General features: G+C 59.3%; 6 protein-coding genes across 6 annotated transcripts in view; 2 read left to right on the forward strand and 4 right to left on the reverse strand.

Moving 5' to 3' along the window:
* Nucleotides 1-414, reverse strand: part of DICSQDRAFT_177021 (kinase-like protein) — a gene marked incomplete at both ends in the record, with an annotated part of 1,289 nt that extends 875 nt beyond the window's left edge. Inside the window, one exon of the mRNA XM_007360719.1 lies at nt 1-414. Coding sequence (XP_007360781.1) covers nt 1-414 — 414 coding nt within the window.
* Nucleotides 415-2,230: 1,816 nt separating this feature from the next.
* DICSQDRAFT_177022 (uncharacterized protein) lies at nt 2,231-3,245 on the reverse strand. Its single transcript, XM_007360720.1, has 6 exons — nt 3,151-3,245; nt 3,052-3,089; nt 2,800-2,993; nt 2,667-2,744; nt 2,557-2,616; nt 2,231-2,501 (listed from the first exon to the last, which is right to left on the reverse strand). Exons 1-6 carry the CDS (start codon nt 3,188-3,190, stop codon nt 2,408-2,410), a joined length of 504 nt encoding a protein of 167 aa, XP_007360782.1. The 5' UTR covers nt 3,191-3,245; the 3' UTR covers nt 2,231-2,407.
* A 585-nt stretch (nt 3,246-3,830) lies between these two features.
* Nucleotides 3,831-8,317, reverse strand: DICSQDRAFT_46136 (alpha/beta-hydrolase; the record flags this gene model as incomplete). The annotated part of the gene is made up of 7 exons (XM_007359755.1): nt 3,831-3,892; nt 5,642-5,785; nt 5,858-5,881; nt 5,952-6,005; nt 7,668-7,727; nt 7,875-8,036; nt 8,098-8,317. The coding sequence occupies 7 exons, from the start codon at nt 8,315-8,317 to the stop codon at nt 3,831-3,833; spliced, it is 726 nt and encodes a 241-aa protein (XP_007359817.1).
* Nucleotides 8,318-9,260: 943 nt separating this feature from the next.
* On the forward strand, nt 9,261-10,039 carry DICSQDRAFT_46019 (uncharacterized protein; the record flags this gene model as incomplete). Its single annotated transcript, XM_007359749.1, has 2 exons — nt 9,261-9,694; nt 9,766-10,039. 2 exons carry the CDS (start codon nt 9,261-9,263, stop codon nt 10,037-10,039), a joined length of 708 nt encoding a protein of 235 aa, XP_007359811.1.
* A 2,935-nt stretch (nt 10,040-12,974) lies between these two features.
* DICSQDRAFT_48132 (GRAM-domain-containing protein) lies at nt 12,975-15,452 on the forward strand (the record flags this gene model as incomplete). Its single annotated transcript, XM_007359882.1, has 6 exons — nt 12,975-13,323; nt 13,538-13,641; nt 13,818-14,078; nt 14,118-14,289; nt 14,352-14,657; nt 14,761-15,452. The coding sequence occupies 6 exons, from the start codon at nt 12,975-12,977 to the stop codon at nt 15,450-15,452; spliced, it is 1,884 nt and encodes a 627-aa protein (XP_007359944.1).
* A 685-nt stretch (nt 15,453-16,137) lies between these two features.
* DICSQDRAFT_123757 (uncharacterized protein) lies at nt 16,138-20,044 on the reverse strand (the record flags this gene model as incomplete). Its single annotated transcript, XM_007360721.1, has 7 exons — nt 16,138-17,537; nt 17,581-17,615; nt 17,662-17,750; nt 17,816-17,929; nt 17,985-18,470; nt 18,537-19,882; nt 19,987-20,044. The coding sequence occupies 7 exons, from the start codon at nt 20,042-20,044 to the stop codon at nt 16,138-16,140; spliced, it is 3,528 nt and encodes a 1,175-aa protein (XP_007360783.1).
* Between the last annotated feature and the right edge of the window lie 278 nt (nt 20,045-20,322).

Consider the following 20,322-nt stretch of genomic DNA (forward strand, 5'->3'; position numbering starts at 1 on the left):
ATCGTGGATCGCCTGAACGGCGTCCACGAGCGAGTGCACGGCCTTCCGGAGAAGCTTGTCGTTGCCCGCATAGGATCCCTTCTCCGTGGCATGCTCGAACAGATCGCCGCCTCGGCAGAACTCGAGGACGATGTAGCAGTAGTCGGCGTCGAAGACGAGGTCGGTAAACCCGACCACGCCCTTGGTGTCGCCGACGATGTGATGCAACTCGATCTCTCGTTTAATGACTTTACGATCGGCGTCGCTCCGGCCAGCTAGGTTCATGACCTTCACCGCGACAAAGATGCCGTCCGTGAGGTCGATCGCCTTGTAGACGACGCCATACGAGCCGGACCCGAGCTTTTGGATGAGCTCGTAACGGTCGTCGACGACGGTACCGGCGAGGTTGGGGATGGAGGCCGCAGCAGAGACCATGGTGGGTAAAGGGGATGTGGTGTGGTGATGGTGGTTATAGGAATGGCTGTGCTGCGGGGGAAGTACGTTCACCAGGAACGATGGGGAGGGATGGAGGACTTGAGCTCGAAAACGTCCTCCTTTTATACATTTCCCGAACCCCGGGTGCCTCACAAGGAATGTTGGACTTTGAAAAAATTGGCTCGAAGCCACGGATACAGAGTATGCCAACCGCAGGCAGAGCCAGAGAGCCGAGGGCACTACTGGCCTTCTGGGCGCAAGCGAAACGAGCCAGGTAACGCTTCCGATGTAGCACCCTTGTACCGCAGGCTGTATCACAACTGTGACCACTGCGACGAGTCTACGACGGCGGAGTATAGCAGGCTGTTGCACGATGTTGGTCTCGGAAGTCACAAACATCGGTTATTGTGAACGCGACCCGCTCTCGTCGCCAGTATGATGAATGAGAATGTCTCGACCCATTGGGCCCATTCTCTGAATAGTGTTGTTGACACGGCCAATCTGGCATGCTGCTCTATGAGGGCACAGGACAGATTGTGATGTCCTAATAGCGAGACCAAGAGATCTCCTCCCTGCTCGAACGAGGGAGTCCGGGACTTTTTGTGAGCGCTTTAGCCTGGACATCCCACTACCATACGGTAGAACATACGGACGCGATGAAACTCACGAAAGTCCAACGTCCGCTCCAGACACAGACGAAACAATCCAGTCAGGTAATGGTGGCATCCAGCGAAGCAGCCGGCTTCGAAACGGATGGTGCTTCAGCCAGCACTGGACGGCCCAGCAGCGACCCGTCAGACACTCTCATACTGGCCCGACAACCCGTCAGAGGCGGGCAGAAATTAGAATGGTCTGCGCACGAGATATGTATCAGATGGGACGTACGGGTGTCATATTGATTTCTGGAACACAGTCACGAGCACTCAGTTCTTGGACAGCGTCAGGCCGGCTAACGACAGATTGGATGGGTTTTGAATCCAGCGGGATAGGCCTAGGGCGGCTACCACCGCAGAGCCTAGCTACGCAAAGCTAAACTCGCCTAAGAAGTATCATACAGAACAGGGGCCATAGAAAAGCTGAGGAGGGGGGGCGCCCCGACATAGTGGAGAGTTTGGCTTGCGGGGTGGACGCAGAAGGTCGACATACAAGCGCCCATTCGGCACGCGCGTCACGCGTTACAACTACGCGTAAGTAAGGATGTGCGTCCTTCAAGTTGAAGGCACCTTCCCGTCGACGTCCATCAAGCTGGGCCCACCACGTCCGTTGACTGGCCCGCCCAAGAGAACGAGTCTGTAGTACTAGTGCGGTCCGGAGCAGGGACTGTCGCGGTCGTTATCAGACTTTTTTTGCAACCGGTTCAGAACTAGACCAAATCTCGGTGATCTCTGAACCAGTTGCTTCCCATTGCCATTGGAACTGACCTGGGAGCCTTGCAAATTGAGTTACCCTACCGATTTAGAACGGCCTGCGAAAACAGTCTATTGACTTCAAGACAACGCACTATTTCCCGCAAGTGATGAGAAGCGCAGGAGAAGCTGCCGTGCTGACAATGGTCCTCTTCCCGGATGCACACACGTAGCAGATTACCTCACGCATAAAGCACGCGGTTGGAAAGCAATTAATGCTCTGCCATGATCTGGATACAGGTCGCTTTTCGGCGCTTGCTGGTGTGATTCCCGATTTGTGTCCAAATTCATCGATGCATGTTCCTACGTCTGCAACCCCACAGTTTATTGTTGTGTCCAACTGTACGCTATACTACACCGATGACGAGTCCTCGCCGCCTTGAACGTGCAAGTTCACGGAAGTAATTGATTGCAGTGCTCGAGCTACGAGCCTGAGCGCACTAATATTATTGCGAACAGTAATCCGAGAATTAAATGGGAGCTAGCGATACAAGAAGACACCAGACTATATCGTGGCAGATTCGTGAAGGGGGATTTCGGCATACAACAAGATAATGAGAAGGCTACCACGACGAGGCATGAAATCCTTAGCCAACGAGAGGACCCTTAGCGCCGTCTCCGCGGCGAGAAGCAGTGATGGCCCGGAGGAAGACGACCACGAGGGCGAACGTGGAGATCACCCTGGTCAGTTGTTCAGCGTTGCTCCCGGCTCGAGAATCGTACGACTTTAACTTACCAAATGATCCACGCGAATGCTTCGAGTGCATTGAGCTGGCCACAGTAGACGAAGTGATGACTGTATACAAGTTCAGTATGCATAGCCAGAGCGCACGCGCTAAGACGCACCTGCAATCCAGTCTGCCTCCTAGTGCCGCAGTGAGCGCAGCGGCTCCGGACAGCCAGAACACCCACGTAACAAAGAGGCTGCAAAGGACATCAGCACTTATGATTCTGTAGTCATTGGGGGGGGGGGACTCACAAGATAAGATGGCTGAGGACGCTTGTGGCAATACCGAAGCCGGGCGCGCGAAGGAAGAGGGCGAGGTAGACGATGGAGAAGACGAGCGTCCAGACAGAGGCGAAGACCAAGAACGCGACGTCATTGCGCACGGATGTGGAGAGGAAGTCATGGCGCGAGTTATATCTGTGCGTAAGCCAGCCCGAGATCGCTAGCTGTAGGATCGCGTTGAATCAGAATCTCATCTTATGAAGTTGAGCAGATGATATTCACCTCGATAATGCTGAAGAAGATGAAGGTCCCGAAGAGGACTGTGCGGAGACGATCGTCAGCGCAAGGGAGATAAAACTCATGTAGTTACTTTATACACACCAGGGTGTCCGCGGCGAATGTGGGTATCCCAGTCTGGCATGGTGATAGATGATGGTAGGTCGTGAAGGTCGTGAACGCAGCGAGGCCGAGGGGCGGACTGGAGCAGGGGAGAGATATGGATGATCACAAGAGCGACAAAGAACGCGGCGGGGCTTGGATTACTTATGTATCTGGAGCTGCGGCGGGGGTGAGGCAAGCACGGAACGCGGCTGGGTCGCGAGCATGAGCCGCGTGACGTCATCCTCCCGTCCGTCAGCCTCCGCGCGCTTAAGTTTCCTGCCTCCGTCCCAACATGTCCATCCCCCCGGTCGACGCGCGATTCATCCTCCGTCTTTTGCCTCCGCTCCCGTGTACGTGCGATTACCACGAACAGTGTCCTGCAGCCAGCAGTAGTGTTCGCGTCTAACCGTCGTTCCACGCCCGTCTCCTAGCCCATATTCTACGTACGCACGGAGTATCAGTATACCGGCAAGCTTGGACGAGAGAATCTGACTCAGACATGCAAGTATACACACATGACTTGTGCTGAAAGTCTACAGCACTTAGGTTACATGTGTCAGATGTAGATCTCGCTTGCGCTCCTCGTCATAGCGTCACCACACGACAAATACTGCTCCCGTCCCCGCCCCTCCGAATCCCTTCTTCTCCTTCGGTCTTCGGCCTCGTCGAGTCCGAACGAGCTAATCGCAGAAGTGGTTGAACCAATTCAATATTGATCGCGCGCTTTCCTCCCGCGCCCACTCTACAATCCAGGCCGAAGTCGCATAAGCAGCCAGCAGTAAGCGTCATTCTTCAAACTGACACCACCAGCGATATGAGAGCTCACTCCCAGTGAGAACCTACATGGGTTCAGTTGTTTTACATCGGCGAAATTCGTGTAAGAGCGGTTGAGGTCGGGAAGCCTCGATTCAGATTGGGCGGACCATTTTAGGCGCTCAACCTGTGTCTCTAATTGACCTTACGGTGACTGGATCGGACGTGCATGTTCTTACGCTGGTGACGTCGACGTGTCTCTCAAGCTTGTCTCTAACATGTCTCCAAGACCTATGTGATACATTACCTTGTGCTAATGCACTAGCACGCGTGCCCTTTAGGCGAGCCACCCTCATGTCGTTGTTTGCCAAGCCCGCAGACTTTGACAATCCTCCAAACCAGATCTCGCTCCACTGTCCCCCCGTTATTGTTGTTGTGCTCACCACCCCCAATCATTCCACATTTCTTATTTGTCCCTGGACTCAAGGAGTAGAGCATGAGGGCAAGGGCGAGGAGCTCTGGACGCAACAGGGTGTTTGATGCAAGGAGGAGCCCTTCGGTACGCTTACCAACATCTGCACATTTGCATTGTCTTGTTCCCCCCTTTTCCTCATTTTAATCACTCCTTAAGTTCTCAGTGAGTGTTATCCCACTCCTGTTTCGCATTCTTCACCTTTTCTTGACATCGATCTCTCCCTCCTCGATGAGAATATGATGTCATGCACTTTAGGCGCCGATGTTTGAATTCGCTCGATGTACATTCCGTCTCTTAATCCACCACGTCTACCATCTCTATCCCCTCGTTCGCAAGCTGTCTCCCTCTATGTTGCTTCCGCAGGTACGTTTCCCTCGATACAGTCTCTCGACAAGCGTAGCAGACAACAGCGACAAAAACATGTGCGCCTCGCAAGACCTCGCAATGGCCTCCCCAGCTGATCTGCAAGGTGCCAAGCATGCACTACTCCCTCATTCACTCACTGACTTCCTTGAGTGCCTGATTCACATTTCTGTTGCAGGTGGATACATGCATGGAAATGGTACATGGAGACCAGGGGAACGCAGGAAACCTTCGAGGCCCACTGCGAGTTTGTGAGTCATGCCGAGCGCCAGGTGTGTTCGATCACATGTATTGACTTCCTTTACTCACCTTTTCGACAGATGCTCGGACGGGTCCCCTGCGTTGTAGACAGTATGTGTCTAGCACCGCTATTGAGTCCCATTGCCGAATAATACTGATCTGTTCGCATTTTGAATCCTGACAGTGTCGACGACGGGCCCGTTCAAGTGGTTGTTAGGAGGCTTAGACATCACACTCATCTGTTGATCTCCCTTGCGGGTGAGGTTGACGCCGCTGCATGCACGCCCCATTGGCACCACGGGCTGGTCCTGACGTGATCCAACGGCATCTAGTCTTCTCCCCCTGTATTCAATGATACCTGAATGTAGCTGTATTCCACCGTGTAGCTTTACAACGACATACAATAGAATACGATCATGCGAAAATGTTCTGATACAAAGGGTCTCGACAGTAACCACGCCTAACCCAATGAAAACGGCCGCACCCGACCCGGCCCAACGGCGTTTGGTTGGTATCGGACGACCACCCGAGTTCATACAATGACATACAGCCAAAGTCGGGTGTACTGCCAAATTATGGGTTTGGTCGGGTTTTCCGACGTCATACATTACAAATCGACCTTATACAGCTGAGCCCATGTAAGTTCTCACTGGGGCTCACTTTGCACGGGGATGCTAGGGTCCGCGCGCAGCGCGAAACCGTGCTGGACGGAGCCAAACACCTGGATAAAGTACGTCGCCTTGTTCTCGACGAGGATGTCCTCTGCCTTGCGCCGCGCGTCGAGCGGGAACGTGTGGTCGATCTCTGTCATCGGCATCGCGTCTCCGAGTCAGACTCTGCCTTGGCTGCTGCGCTCATCCAGCATATATCCCGTACCTGCGCACGACAAGAGCAAGGGCTCTGCGCGAGGCGCGTCAGCGTTCATGCGTGGTCGCGCGCAACACCATGCACCAGAGGGCGTCACGCTCACTTTTGACGTTCCGGATGTGGTCTTCGTTCAGGAAGGCTGGGTGGCCGAAGGCACCTAGATGTTACGCGGCTCAGCTTCGGTGAGCTCTCCTTGACGTCCCGCTTGGTCATATCTTACCTGCGACTATCCAGTCCTTCGTGAGGTACTCGCACACGTACGGCGCCCCGAAGCAGTATCCTGCCACGCTCCGTTGACCACCCGCGATCCCGACCAAGACCAAGAGGAAAGAGCACGCTTACCCACGCAGACATATTTCGTGTCAGGGCCGCCAAAGTCTCTCCGGATAGCCTCGACCCACGGGCCGACGAGCTGGGGCGCACGGGCTTTCTTGCCGGCTATCCACTCCTTGTAGTCGAACCCGGGCGCCTCCCTATCTGGGTGCTTCGTCATCGAGTCGTCCTCGAAGTAGTCCAGGCCGACGACGAGGTACCCTGGCGCACCCCCGACCAGTGAGCCGTCGTCCCGGCATTCGATGTGCGTGCATGCTCACCGTTGTCCGCCCAGTAGTCCATGATCAGCTGCGAGTTGATGTAGATGGGCCCGAAGACGTCGGCGAAGAAGAGGACGATCTTCGTGTTGCTGCCGTCCTTGGGGCGGGAGAGTACGTTTCGACGCCTGCGACGATCTCGATCGTCCCGCGTTTCTCGCCGACGTGCTGGACGGTGCGGAAGCAGCAGTCTCCTGGGGCTCCTGCGAGGACGTGCGACATACTGGTGGTGGGTGAGCCTGTGGTGTCTGTATATGCGCAGACGATGTGGCGAGCCCGGCGGGCAAGGTGCGTGCCATTGTGTGTTATAAGGAGTGCGGCTCTCCTGGACTCAGGGATTTTCTTCTTTTCTTAGTGACTTAGCTGAGAGCAGAAGCTGCATGCTGACTGAGCTCGTCTCGTGGGCGACTTGGTCGCCTTCCTGATAGGGACAGCGCGAGTGTTGGGCTCCCGTGGTTTCTCTGTCGCGACAGGAGAAGCCTTACTCCTTGGTCGTAAGTGGTCTGTTATTTTTATCAAATAACGAAGGATGAGAAGAGGGACCTGAGCCCAATCACATGGCGCGACGCTCTCATCCCTCGAAAACAAGCGTGAGATAACGGTCTGGGAACTTTTTGAGCACCCTGTACAGGGCCATCAGCTTCCACTTCAAGGCGCTCCCGCTCCATCCTCTACTATTGTCTTTCCTCCGCCTTGGTCGTCTAGTCGCAGAAGTGGTTGAACCAGTTCAGAATCGACCGCGCGCTCTCCTCTCGCGCCCACTCTGCGACCCGGCCGGCGGTAAGCGCAATGTCCGCAAAAGCACCGAAGTCAATAGCTCACTCTGGACGGGGATGCTCGGGTCGGCGCGCAGCGCGAACCCGTGCTGGACGGAGCCGAAGACCTGGATAAAGTACGTTGCTTTGTTCTCGACGAGGATGTCCTCTGCCTTGCGCCGCGCGTCGAGCGGGAACGTGTGGTCGATCTCTGTCAGGGCAATCGTTTGTCAGGATCAGTCTTCGGTCGAGACACTGAATACCATGAGTTCGTCGTACCAGCACAGGACAAGAGCAGGGGCTCTGGTGGGAGAGTGAGCGATAGTGCGACGTGCGGCGGAGGACGGCACACTTACTCTTAACGTTTCGGATGTGGTCTTCGTTTAGGAAGGCCGGGTGGCCAAAGGCGCCTTCGGTGCGTTTGCACGTGGCTTCGGTGAGTGAAGATGGATCGATTCGGTGGGATGTACTCACCGGCAAGTAGCCAATCCTTTGCGAGGAACTCGCAGACGTACGGTGCACCGAAGCAGTATCCTGCCGTGCGCTCTCACCTCCACCACTTCATAGGAATACCAGCGAACATGCTCACCTACACACACGTACTTGCTGTCGGGGCTCCCTTGTTACGTGGATTCGATCACTCGCAGCTCTGTAGGCCAGCAGTGCGGTCTGTTCGCTCACCGTAGTCCTTGCGGATAGCTTCGACCCAGGGCCCGATCAGCTCGGGCGCGCGAGCTTGCTTTCGCTTCAGCCACCCCTGGAAGTCGAACCCAGGAGCCTCCCTATCGGGATGCTTCGTCATGGAGTCGTCCTCGAAATAGTCCAACCCCACGACAAGGTACCCTACCGCACAGGACTAGTGAGTGATCATCTCGTCGTCACCGATGTCTGAGCGTCTACTGACCGTTGTCGGCCCAGTAGTCCATGATAAGCTGCGAGTTGATGTAGATCGGCCCGTAGACGTCGGCGAAGAAGAGGACGATTTTCTTGTTGCTGCCGTCCTTGGGGCGGGAGACGTACGTCTCGACGCCCGCTACGGTCTCGATCGTCCCGCGTTTCTCGCCGACGTGTTGAACGGTGCGGAGACAGCAGGCTCCTGGAGCGCCTGCGAGGACGTGCGACATGTTGGCTATTGCGACTGGGGCTTTGTGTAGGGGAGCGAGGGAATTGTGGAGTCCAGATATCCCAGGGAGCGAGGTTTGTCCTACGTCGTGTTATATGGACTTGCGGGACTCCTGGACTTCTGATTTCCTTGCTTTACTTAGGTGAGAGTGGAAGCCGTTTCGCCAGACGTCTCGTGGACATCTTGGTACACGGCGGGGCGACGCTGACAAGTAAGGTGCGAATTGAAGGGAGGCGGCACCAGTCTACGTAGGACGGCCTGAGTATTTTGGTATCAGCGTATGTCTGCGGCAGTGGAAGGAGATTCACTATCGAGCATGTTTTTCCGAGGGCTCCCAGCCACGGAGCTCCAGGTGCAGCTGCTCTCCTTCCATCGAGCTCGACAGGATGGAAGGGCGGTCCTGGGTGCAATCCGATGACGCAACCGTGTCAACTGGCGAGTTGTGCGTGAGACACTGGTCTGAAAATACCTTCGGCAGAAGGCATGAATGACAGGCATTCAGGAAACGTGCGAGCATACTGCACTCCACGCCAATCGAGTACCTTGTATGGGGCATTAACCGGCAGATATGCCGAGCCACTTCTCTCTCGGATCGTGACACGACAAGTACTAGCGCATTTCGAAGTCTGTAAGTAGCGTGTAATCGTGACATAACCATCAGCAGAAAACCCATGCGAACGTCAGTCTTGGACGCAGCGCTGTCCTGGAAACCCAACCAACTGCGGCAAGCGGGTCAACCCGGGTGATACACGATCACGTGCCCACGTCCGGCGCACGGAGAGGCCGCCATCGAACGTTTTGAGACGTGCTATATGAGCCCTGTGCTCCAGCTACCGTCGCCGCCGCTCATCCCCGCTGGCATCGTTCCCGCCGCCCTACCGCAGGCCTTGCTGCCCCCCATTTCCCCTTCTTTCTCCTTTTTCCTCTCTTCCTCTTCTTCCGCCATGGCTCGCATCGAGTGCCCCGCTTCCCTCGTCCTCCACACGCCGGCGTGCGACGACAGGACTCCCGCGGACGATGACGTGCCAGATGTCTCCACCCTCGACGCCTTCGAGGCGGTCTACATCCCATGCGGAGACGGCGCGCGATACTCGGTGGAGGCTTCCCAGCTCCTGCATGAAGGCAGCACCCGCGTGTACAGGGGCACGCTGACCGTCGACGGGCGCCGTCCTACCCACTCGGAGGTGGTCTGCAAGCTCGGGCGGCGCCAGGCGCTGCACAGGGAGGCGGACCTGTATAGAGGCAGGCTGGCGTCCCTGCAGGGGCGCTATGTGCCGACATTCGTAGGGCTGTTCGATGGAGCGGGGGTGGGTGAGGATGGGATGAGCTGCTTGGTGCTGACGTACGAGGGCGAGCGCATGCGGGAGTCGCTGTACACGTCGGGCATCGACTTCAGGTGCGTCTCCCGGTCCGCCGTACGGTATCTTGAGCATTCCGATGCGAGCGGAGCCGTCGCTCCTTCTTCAGGAAAAAGGTCGTCAGTGCGCTTCTCGCGGTGCACGAGGCCGGCGTGTGCCACGGGGCCTTCAACGAGGCCAGCATCGTCGTCCGGGACGGCGACAACGCGCCCCTCCTGGTTGGGTTTGGCGGCGCGAGCGACCACGAGTGCCATCGCGGCACGCCCATCGAGTTCTACGCGCCCCAGCCGCACAGCGAGGTGGTTGGGTGCGAGGAGGTTTACTGGGCGTGCGTCGTCGCTGCCGTCTGGCTACCCGGTGTGTGACCTCTTTCTTACTCTCTCGTTGTGAACTTCATGGATACTCCGTGTAGCTACGGTGGAGTTCTTGAACTCCGCCGTCCCGATAGAGTGGGCACTGGGCGGCTTTGACGCGCTCGTCGCCAGAGCCCCGAAGGGCACGGACCCGGACCTAGCAAGGATGCATGCGGAGCTCACGAGGGAAGACCTGCTCGAGTGGATCGAGGAGCGCGAGTTGTACGACGGGCAGCCGCTCCCTGTCAAGATCATGGATTAAGCTCACAACACCTCAGTCCACGGACTCTTCGTCGCGCCACTTACTTCTCGCCGTCGTGGACATTCTGTCTCGTTATCTCTCGCTCTCATCCTCTCTTGTAAATTGCTACTTTACACTCGCTGTCCTGCTGCCGCTTCTGCCACCCCGGATTCCACGCATGATGGACTATCCGCATCACCGCTCGCTCCTTACCATCGCTCTCGGTCTCCCTCATCTCCCGGATGTTCCGGACTCCGTATCGCTGCCCTGTATTGGCACACACGGAAAAGTATCGTACAGTGTAGTATATGTGACACACCTGGCTAGGTGTGTAGCATCGCCCCACTCATACATGTAGAGGACCCTTGTTGTACTCGTGTACTAGGACTCCTTATAATGCATACACGCTATGATGCGTGGGTGTCCACCGCTTTCTTTCCCCGTCCGCTATGGCCATCCTTTCGCCTCAACAGTTGTCCAGCGTCGAATGACTACGTAAACGATAGCGGCTTGGCATCGGTACCTGAGGGATCCTCGTCCACATCTTCGATCAATGACGCTAGACCGTCATGGCTTCAGCTTCTTTCATAGATGAGCACCTACTTACTAGTCGCGTCGCATTCGTTGTCCAGAAGGGCCTGGTCTGCGCCAATGTATAATCGAGTCCTTGAGGGGCTTTGATAGCGTTCGGGTGCCTTCAAACGAGCTCGGGTGCGTTGTGCTTGTGCGCTGCAGGCGTCGCGTACGCTGTGCACATCTTGCAGATACAATCGCCAGTGTTGCTAGCTGTTCTCGCTTCGAAATCGTTAAGACGGGCGTTGCTCCGGCTTGGAGCTTCCTCTTCTATGCTGGGGTGTGCGCGCGGACATGTCCTGCAGCGTGTGTCTGGCTAGCGTAGTGTTTCTGTCATATGGGCGCGCCGCGCCCACTTCCGCTATATACCACAGCATGTTACCCTCTGCTACGCGAAGCGCATGCCTCCCTGAGTATTGGAAACCGGAGCGCGAAGCATGGCAGTTTCGCGTAACAGGAACGGTCGCGCGCTCGCGCAGGGCAACGAGAATCCGCGCGTCGCGCCGGAGTTTGTGGGCCGGGCGCAGTACTGGGGGACAGAACAAGGCCCCGATATTTTGATGCCTCGAGGACATCAGAGCCGCATAAGTTGCTGCTCTCCGCCGTCGTCCTTCGACGACCGCGCTACCTCGCTCTTCCACTCTTCACGCTCAGGGCACGCGCTGCCCCGCACTGTGACTTTCTCTCCGTGCCCGCTTCCTCCGGATAGATCACCTCGGCTACCCCAGGCTCCTGAAACACTGCTCGCCCGACACTTCCATTCGCGATTCATTGCATCCAGCTGTGACATAGCATAGCTCGTGGGAAGGCGCACTTTGGTCATACGAAACACCTTGCGGCGGTTGCTGTAGGATTTGCAAAGGTTAGAGACGGACGGAGGACGGTTGCGTTCATATCAGCACGGTGAGGTTCGGATATTATGGCCCCGAGCTTCTTGTCGAAGCTGGTGAGACCGTCTGGGTCGCACTCGCGGAACTCGAGCAAGGAATCTTCGCCGCAATCTCCCACTCCGAGTCGCAACCCGTCGATCAGCATCAGCTCGACGACGTCGTCGAAAAGCGCAGAAAGGCGGCGGCGGCAGGGGAATGGCAACGGGAGCGCAGCTCGCCCGCAGGCGGTAACAGGATATGAGAGCTCTGATTCTGGGCCGAACGTGACGGTCGTGCCCCCTTCACCGAGCATTAGCGGCTCGAGCCTTGGGCTGCCGCTGCCAGACCTGCAAGCGTCCCCTGCCCGGGCCTCGCGCGAGCTCGCCCCTGAGGACAACGCGGAAAGCGCGCGTAGGCGCATCCAATCGCTGCCTGCGACTGCCGTTGCCGCCCCGCCCAAAAGCATGCGAGCGCTCCCGACCTCTGACGACGACGGCCTCCCGACGCCCACCCCGGCCACCACCACCTTCGTTCCCGCCGACATGCCCTCCGCTCCTTCCTCCAAGTCCCTCTCTTCCTCCCGCTCCTCCGAAAACGTCCGCGACAGAGCCCGCGCCAGCTCGAGCTCCACGGGCAAGCGCACCAACGAGAACCACCCCCGCGCCGCGACCGTCGCCGTCTCCGAGGACGGCCGGCTCCAGCCCACCAAGCAGCTCCGGCATGAGTCGTCCAGCAAGTCCCTCCGTAGCAAACTCAGCATCATGCTCCCCTCGCGCGACACCAGCCAGCAGTCCGCTGCCTCGTCCCAGGGCCAGTCTGCGCGTCATGAACGCTCCATCTCTGCCCCGTATCCGCCCTCCCCCCCGGCCCACTCCGGCGACGGAGCCCTCGTAGAGTCCCCCACCGGCATCCGCACCTCCCAGGACATCCCGACGATATCCCTCCTCCCCACCAGCCAGACCACGCCCTCCTTTGGCTCGACCCTGCACGTGCCCAAGGACAACTCGGACGCAGCCTCCATCCGCTCGACGGGCAGCACCAAGAGCAAGCGACGGCCCTGGCGCCGCGCGTCCAACGCCAGCGCCGGCACCACAGCTGCGAGCCCGAGCTCGTCCTTCATCCCCGGAGCCTCGCGCTCGGCCACGTTGGCCTCCACCCCCTCTGCGGGCTCCAATCACGGACGGAGCCCCCACGCAAGAACACCGCCGCAGGCGGCCTTGCGTCTGCCCTTGCGGCTTCGGGGCTCGCGATAGCGAACCCTGGCATGTCCATCCCTCCCATCTCCCCCGCCCCCGCCGAGACGTCGTCTGCTGCCGCCCGCGGGCGCACGTCGTACGAGGGCGTCAGTGCGAGCACCAGCGGCGGGGGCCCGCTGACGCCTCGCTCGGCGCGCTCGCGGCAGGCGTCGCTGAACGTCGCCCCGAGCGACTATTCGGACCGGGACTCGTTCCGCTCGCACGCGTCGGACAGCGACCCGTCGGACGAGAGCGACGAGCTCGACTTGGACCCGGAGGACATCCCGGTGACGGGCTTCGCGGTCGCGAGCAACAAGCGCAACCAGGACTTCCACGAGCTGTTCCCCACCGTGCCCGAGGGCGACTACTTGATCGAAGGTGAGTGGGCCTGTCTTGCTCTCGTCTCCTCAGGCTGCTACGTCATGCCGCATACCCGGTGCGAGGCGTCTGTTTCTGCGTTCTGCGTCTGCGTTCTGCGCTTGCGCCGTCCGTCTCCCCATCGTCCCTCGTCCTCGTCCGCGTCGCTGTCGCCATCGTGGTCGCCGTCCATCCATGCCATACTGTGCGTCCGTTTCTGACACGCATTTCACAGACTATGGCTGTGCGCTCCAGCGCGAGATTCTCATCCAGGGCCGGCTGTATATCTCGGAGAACCACCTGTGCTTCCACGCGAACATCTTCGGCTGGATCACAGATGTAAGTAGCATCTTTATCTCTCTCGCGGCCACCGTCCCAGGCGTAGCTCGGATGCTGATGATATCGCTTCCCTTCCCGTTGCTGCTCCATTCGTCCCCCGCGCTTGCCCCTTTGAACCGGTTTGGCTTGGTCTGGTCTGGTTCGGTTGGTTCGGTTCACGCCTTGCCGGTGCGCAGCTTTCGATCCCGATGTACGAGGTGATCTCGCTGGAGAAGCGGATGACGGCGTTCGTGATCCCGAACGCGATCCAGCTCTCGACGCGCACCGCAAAGTACACGTTCACCTCCTTCCTCTCCCGCGACACCACCTTCGACGTCCTCTTCAACGTCTGGCGCCTCGCCCGCCCCGAGGACTCTTCCGAAATGGGCATCGGCTCGCAGCGCGTCTCGCTCGACGAGGGCGAGGACGGCGCGGTTGTTGTCACCGCCGACGGCGCTGTGGGCGTCAACGGTGCCGGCGCTGTCGCTTCAAAGAAGGCGTCGAGGGCGGCGAAGGTGACGCGGTGCGACTGCGCGAAGACGGGGCAGCAGCACTATACGGAGACGGCGATGGACGCGGTGTTCCCCGGCACGCCGGACAAGATATACAACCTGATGTTCACGAGCGGGTTCATGAAGGACTTCATGCGGGAGAACCAGAAGCTCTTAGGTGTGTCCCTTCCGCCTTTGCACATCAGCTGTGAGAGCGGGGCATCCGAACCGTGCTCGCAGACATCCAGATATCGGACTGGACCCCGACGGAGAACCCGCAGCTGCTGGCGCGCAACATGACGTACATCAAGCCGCTGAACGCGAGCATCGGGCCCAAGCAGACGCGCTGCGAGCTCCGCGACGAGACGATCGCGATCAACTTCGACAGCTTCGTCACGATGCTCACGACGACGCGCACGCCCGAGGTGCCCAGCGGGAACGTGTTCTCGGTCAAGACGAAGACGTGCATCACGTGGGCGAGCGACGTGGCCAGCAGGGTGCTCGTCACGACGCAGGTCGAGTGGACCGGGCGCAGCTTCATCAAGGGTGAGTCCCCGTTGCTCGTTGCGTTCACACCGTGGCGGCTACGCCGGGCTGCTGGGTGGTGTCGTCCGAGGTCTGACTATATGCTGACGGGCGCACCGCGCAGGCATCATCGAGAGATCGTGCATCGACGGCCAGAAGACGTACCACGTCGACCTCGAGAAGGCGATGCGCGACTACATCCACGAGCACCGCGCCGAGTTCGTCCCCGAGGGCGTCGACGTCGCCGCGGTCGAGGAGTCCGTCGCCGCAGTCGTCGCGCTCGAGCCCCCGCCCGGGACGCCGACGCGCGCGCAGAGCGACGAGGAGGTGCGCAAGGAGCGCGAGCGCGAGCGCAACCGGCGCGGGCTGCAGTGGGCGTACGACACGTTCGAGGGCGCGCTCAAGGTCGCGCGGCAGTCGACCGAGGGCGCGCTCGAGCTCGTGAGCGACGCGTGGGACCAGTCGTCGTCGACGACGATCCTCTACTTCGTCATCGTCTTCCTCGTCCTCTCCAACCTCTGGACGCTCTCCGTCATGGGCGGCCGCGAGGAGGTAGGCCGCCGGAAGGAGACGCGCAAGATGGAGGAGCGCGAGAAGTGGGTGCAGGGCATCGTCACCGCGCTCTGGGAGGAGCTGCTCGCGAACCGCGGCCAGCTGGGCGGCATCGCCGCCGGCGCAGTCCCGCCCCTCGCCCCTCGGCCCCCGCATGGGGACCTGCGCGAGGAGGTCGGGGCGCTCGCCACCCAGCTTGACCTCATCGAGCAGCGTATATCGGACATCCGCGAAAACCTGAAGCAGCTCGACCAGCTCGACTGATCCGTCAGTTGGCTATGTGTAGATAGCTACGTTTTGTCTTCTTGGCGGACTCTTTCCCGACTGTCGTCTCTCCCTCACCAAATTGCTTTCCACTTTCGGTTATCATCTCGCGTCGGCGAGTGTATAATATGTGTACCGCGGAGCGAATTCACGGTTTCGATCTAGACATACCCCTCGATTACAAGCTTGTTTTGCGATGCGATGCGATATCCCGGCGGGGCGGCTTTGTGTGGAATAGTGGGGCAGGATGCACTGAATGAGCGACGTTCTATGTAACATGACAAGGGAAAACAATTTGCTTGACTATACTACTTACTAAAACACGGATTGCGGGAGGAGCACGAAGCAGAGAGGACCATGAATCGACTGAACGAGCGTGACTGTATACTTGGGGGACGGAAGCCAGCAGACGAACTAATAGCAGACGCAAGGAATGCGTGGCTGAAGGGGAAAGGGAGAGGACGAACGGTCCAAGCGAGTGTGTGTACTACTTACGAGCGGCCAATAATAGCTATAGATGAGGTGCATATGGATATAATACGCGATCGCGAAGCGTCTGAGAAAGCAGAGCATGCCGAGAGTGGCGAGAGCGGGACTTGTGCGAAGCAACCAACCAAGGAGGGCCTCGAGCGACTTGTTTATTACATGTCCATCCTGAACCTGATCCGTAGCCCCATAGCCGGGACTACCGCGGCGACTGGAAGATGGAGAGCACCTTCTCCGCGCCCTCTTTGTACTTCTTCAGCACCTTGTTCTTTTGCTGCTTCTCCTCGTCCCCGTTCGCGTGGTGGACCGGCGAGCCCTTGATCGTGTCAACGGCCGGGTCGCCATTGAGCGACTGCTCTGTCTCCGACTCGCTGGGAGCGCCCATGGAGATGGCGGATTCCTTTGACTTCAGCGAGGGCGTCATGGCGGTCTGCGATGGTGATGGGGTGAGCAGTCCCGCGCTGGACACAGTCGAGGCGTTGGAGAACGTCGCTGACGTCGACGCCGTTAACGACTTCGCGGATCGCGACGACGGCGGCGGGCTCTTCTGCCTAAGGAACTGCCTGGGGTGTTTGCGGAACGTGAGACCTGGTGTCCGCCCACGACGGTGCTTGTCCGAAGGCGTCGGCGACGCAGTAGGGTCCGAGCCGTTGAGGTCCGACTCCATCGACATCCCAGAGAACGAGCGCGGGCCGCCCGACCTCCTGGGGGTGCTCTTGCGGAAGACAGCCAGCTTGTACCGGTCGACGACGCCGCGGGCAAACAGGCTTGTGCCCTTGGCACCGTTGCGCTCCTCGACGAGCAGACCGCCAGCCTCGACGAAGTCCCAGTCGTCCTCGTCTTCGTGGTCCGCAGCGCCTTCGTCTTCCGTCGCTGTGTCGGGCAAGTCCTTGTCCAAGGCTGGGATGCCGGACTTCTCCCTGCGATTGCGCACCAGCTTCGCCTGCCGCGACTTGGGCGCAGTCTTGACGTTCTCGTCCTCGGCGGTGCGCTTGGCAGCGGCAGCGGCAGCAGCCTCGGCAGCGGACACGGCAGGCGGAGGCACAGCGACCTGCTCTTCATGACTTGATCGCGGAGTAGCCTCCGCCTTCTGTTCCGGAGCTGGTGGTGCAGCGGGTGCAGCGGGCTCTGCAGGAAGAGCACTGGGACGTGCCTCCGGCGTCTTCGGCTCGCCAACGTCCTCTGGCACCGATACTTCCTCGACCTCCTCCTTGGGCGCCGTCTCCGCGGCGACCTCGTCGGGCAGGATGTCGTCGAGACTTGGACCGCTAACCGACTCCTCGTCTTCCTCATCCTCTTCATCCTCGCCATCCCCGTCCTCATCCTCATCGTCCAGAATCACTGAATGCCTGCCCTTGAACGAGTAACCATCGAAGACGTCAACGGAGTCGTCCTCGACTGGGTGCACGGACGGACTGCGCGACTGCGACGGCGTAGTAGCAGAGTCTTCGCCGTCGGTGCGGTCCGCATCGGTCTCCGTGCCCTCATCGTTCTCGTCGTTGATTACGGGCTCCATGCCCAAGAAGGTATCGTCGAAATTCTGGGTATCAGAGGCATTCGAAGGATCGATGGGAGGAATATACGGGGCTGCAAGTTTGCCTTTAGCATCCAGTCACCACCCATCAATCAGGAATGGACCCACGTATGTAACGTTTATAATACACGTGGGACCAGTCTCTGCGAGGAGTGTATGCAGCGTGAGAATCGCGGGAGGGGGACACACAAGGAAGAAGGTGCATACATCATTGAGAAATAGGGATGCTTCTTGATCCGCGGCTCCTTCATCCTGAGTGCAGGGTTCCGTTGAAGCAGCTGGTATAGAGTTGGATAAGTGAGAACCGTCGCGGACGTTAAACCGAGGAACATGAGCGACTTACACCACGAATCAAGCTCTTCGTGTCCTGGTCCATCGTCCTGTCCTCAGGGAACTGCAGCTCGTCCTGCAGGACCCTATAGTACATATCTGAGTGGTTTTCGGCCCAGAAGGGCGTCTGTTCATCCGTCTCAGTCATTGGCCCTCGCAGACGGATGAACCGCGCTACTTACGATACCAGTGAGCATCTCGTACAGCATCGTACCGAAGCTCCACCAGTCAACCTCGTAGCTGTACGGCAGCCCTTGGATGACCTCGGGCGCGAGGTACTCCGCCGTGCCGCAGAAGGTGCTCGTCGTGTCGTTCGAGCCCGCCGTCCACTTGTCACTGCTCGCGTCGCCCTTCATCCAATGAGGGGATGCAGGCGACCCCGGGGAACCGTCCAAGAAGTCGCCCCTGGACCCTGACGGCGTGGGGGGCGCGGTGATGGCGGCGGTCCGCCGTGGGAACTCCTTCGACAGGCCGAAGTCGGTCAGGACGATGTGCCCGTCCGCGCCGATGAGGATGTTCTCTGGCTTGAGGTCGCGATAAATGACGCCAGCGGCGTGGAGGCCCTCGACGCCCTCGACGATCTCGGCGGCGTAGAACCGGGCCCGATCGCGGCCGAGCCGGCCCCAGCGCGCAAGTTGTGTGGCGAGATCACCGCCAGGATGGAAGTCCTTTAAAAACATCAGACAACTTTGAGTTCGTTCACTTGCCACGAAAGATTGAACTGAAACGCATACCATGACGAGGAACAGGTTCTCCCTGTCGTGGAAGCTCCACCAGAGCTTCACTACGAAGGGATCCGTGTTCTCCGCTGCCATCCGCTTGAGGACAGCCTGCTCGGTGAGCGTGTGTTGGAGCTCCTGGTGCGCCAGCACATGCCGCTTCGTGATCGCCTTGAGCGCGTACACGTCCTGCGACGGCTTGTGGCGCACGAGCAGCACCTTGCCCGCGCAGCCCTTGCCGAGCACGCGCATCATCTCGAAGTCGTCGATGACCACCTTACGTTGCGATTTCTTCTCGCTGTTGGGGTCCTTGGACTTGGCGCGTTTCTTGCGCGCCGAGCGCCGCTCGGTCGTCGAGATGGACGAGTCGTCGCCCGTTTGCGACGCCGTTGAGGGTGTCGTAGAGTACAGGCGGGACGAGCGCGTCGACGGGTCTGCAGATTGCGAGCGCACTTTGCGCGCAGGGGTCTCCGTCTGCACGGGGGTACGGGGAGCCTTGTCGTCCTCGTCGTCTGCGACGCCGTTCACAGAAGCCACAGCGGCGGAAGGAATTTTGGGCGACATCGGTGTTGGGGCGCGGTCCTCGGCGCCCTCCGCGGTCTCCTCGTCACCGCCCTCCGCACCCTCCGCGTCTCCGTCCCCGTTCTCCTTCACCTCCTTCTCCCCATCCACCTTTTCACCCTCGGTCTGCTTCTCGAACATCGACGACGCCTTGGACGAATCGCCATCGAGCACAACCTGACTGATCGACCGCTGAATCTCGTTCGAGCTCCCGGGGCTCACATGCGCCGCAAGGTCGCTCCGTACGCGCTTGATCGCACGCTCGACGCGCACGCTCTGGAGGTCGTCGGTGCGCACCCTGACGAACCGCTTCCACGCCCGCGCCTGTCGCAGCGTGGGGTCGTTGGCGAGCGACGTCAGGTACGCCGCAAGCGCGGTTATGACCTTGTTGTTCGACGCGGCGAGCGCGGAGATGTCCTCGCCGTTCTCGCCTATCTCCGCGAACGGGTCACTGATCTCGGTGGTGGGGGTGACGAGCGGCGTTTGTGCGCTCGACGTCGTGCTGCTCGAGACGCCGCTGCTCGAGACGCTGCCGTTGCTCGGGAGTTGGTTGTTGTGGTTGTTGTTGCTGTCCTTCTTGCCGGACACCTGGCGTCCGTTGGCGGATCTGTTGCCGGAGGGCGAGGCGAGGCGGGAGAGCGTGTTGAGGAAGACGGACTTGCGTTTGGGAGGCGTCGGCAGCGCGGCCGCGTCTATGGGGGGGTTGGGCATCTTCAGACCCGGGAAACTGTCGCGGAGCTTGACGTGCAACTCGACAATTTCTTGAGCCGACCGGGTGAGCGTGATATTATGGGTGGGAGCTGCCGGCGGGAAGCGTTGGTTTCAGTTCCAGTGTCAGCAAAGGTTTAGCTCGTCGGTTGACGTAATCAGGGATGGAGAAGACGGCAGTCGGGCAGCAAGGCACGGGGAACGGAGGAGCAGCAAACGGGGAGGAGAAGCAGAGAGGGCAAGCCAAGCGACATGTAATAGGGCGCGAGGTCGTGGCGAGCTCCGGATCTTCGCAGCACTGCCGGCGGACTCGAACGTACAAGACATAGAGCATGTTATGGAATGCCACATATGTGGCGTCTGGCCTCGACAAGAGGGTACGAACGAACGAACCCAGTACTGCCGATGACGACTAACTGTTCCCGTGCCTGAGCCTGGACGCAGCTCCAAAGATGGGCACACAAATGCCCTCCATAGGCTCCACCGAGCAATGATGAACTTCAAAGTCTAGACGCTGCCATAAAACAGCCGA

Source organism: Dichomitus squalens (genome assembly GCF_000275845.1).
Source record: "Dichomitus squalens LYAD-421 SS1 unplaced genomic scaffold DICSQscaffold_1, whole genome shotgun sequence".
In the NCBI taxonomy this organism is placed as follows: Eukaryota; Fungi; Basidiomycota; class Agaricomycetes; order Polyporales; family Polyporaceae; genus Dichomitus; species Dichomitus squalens.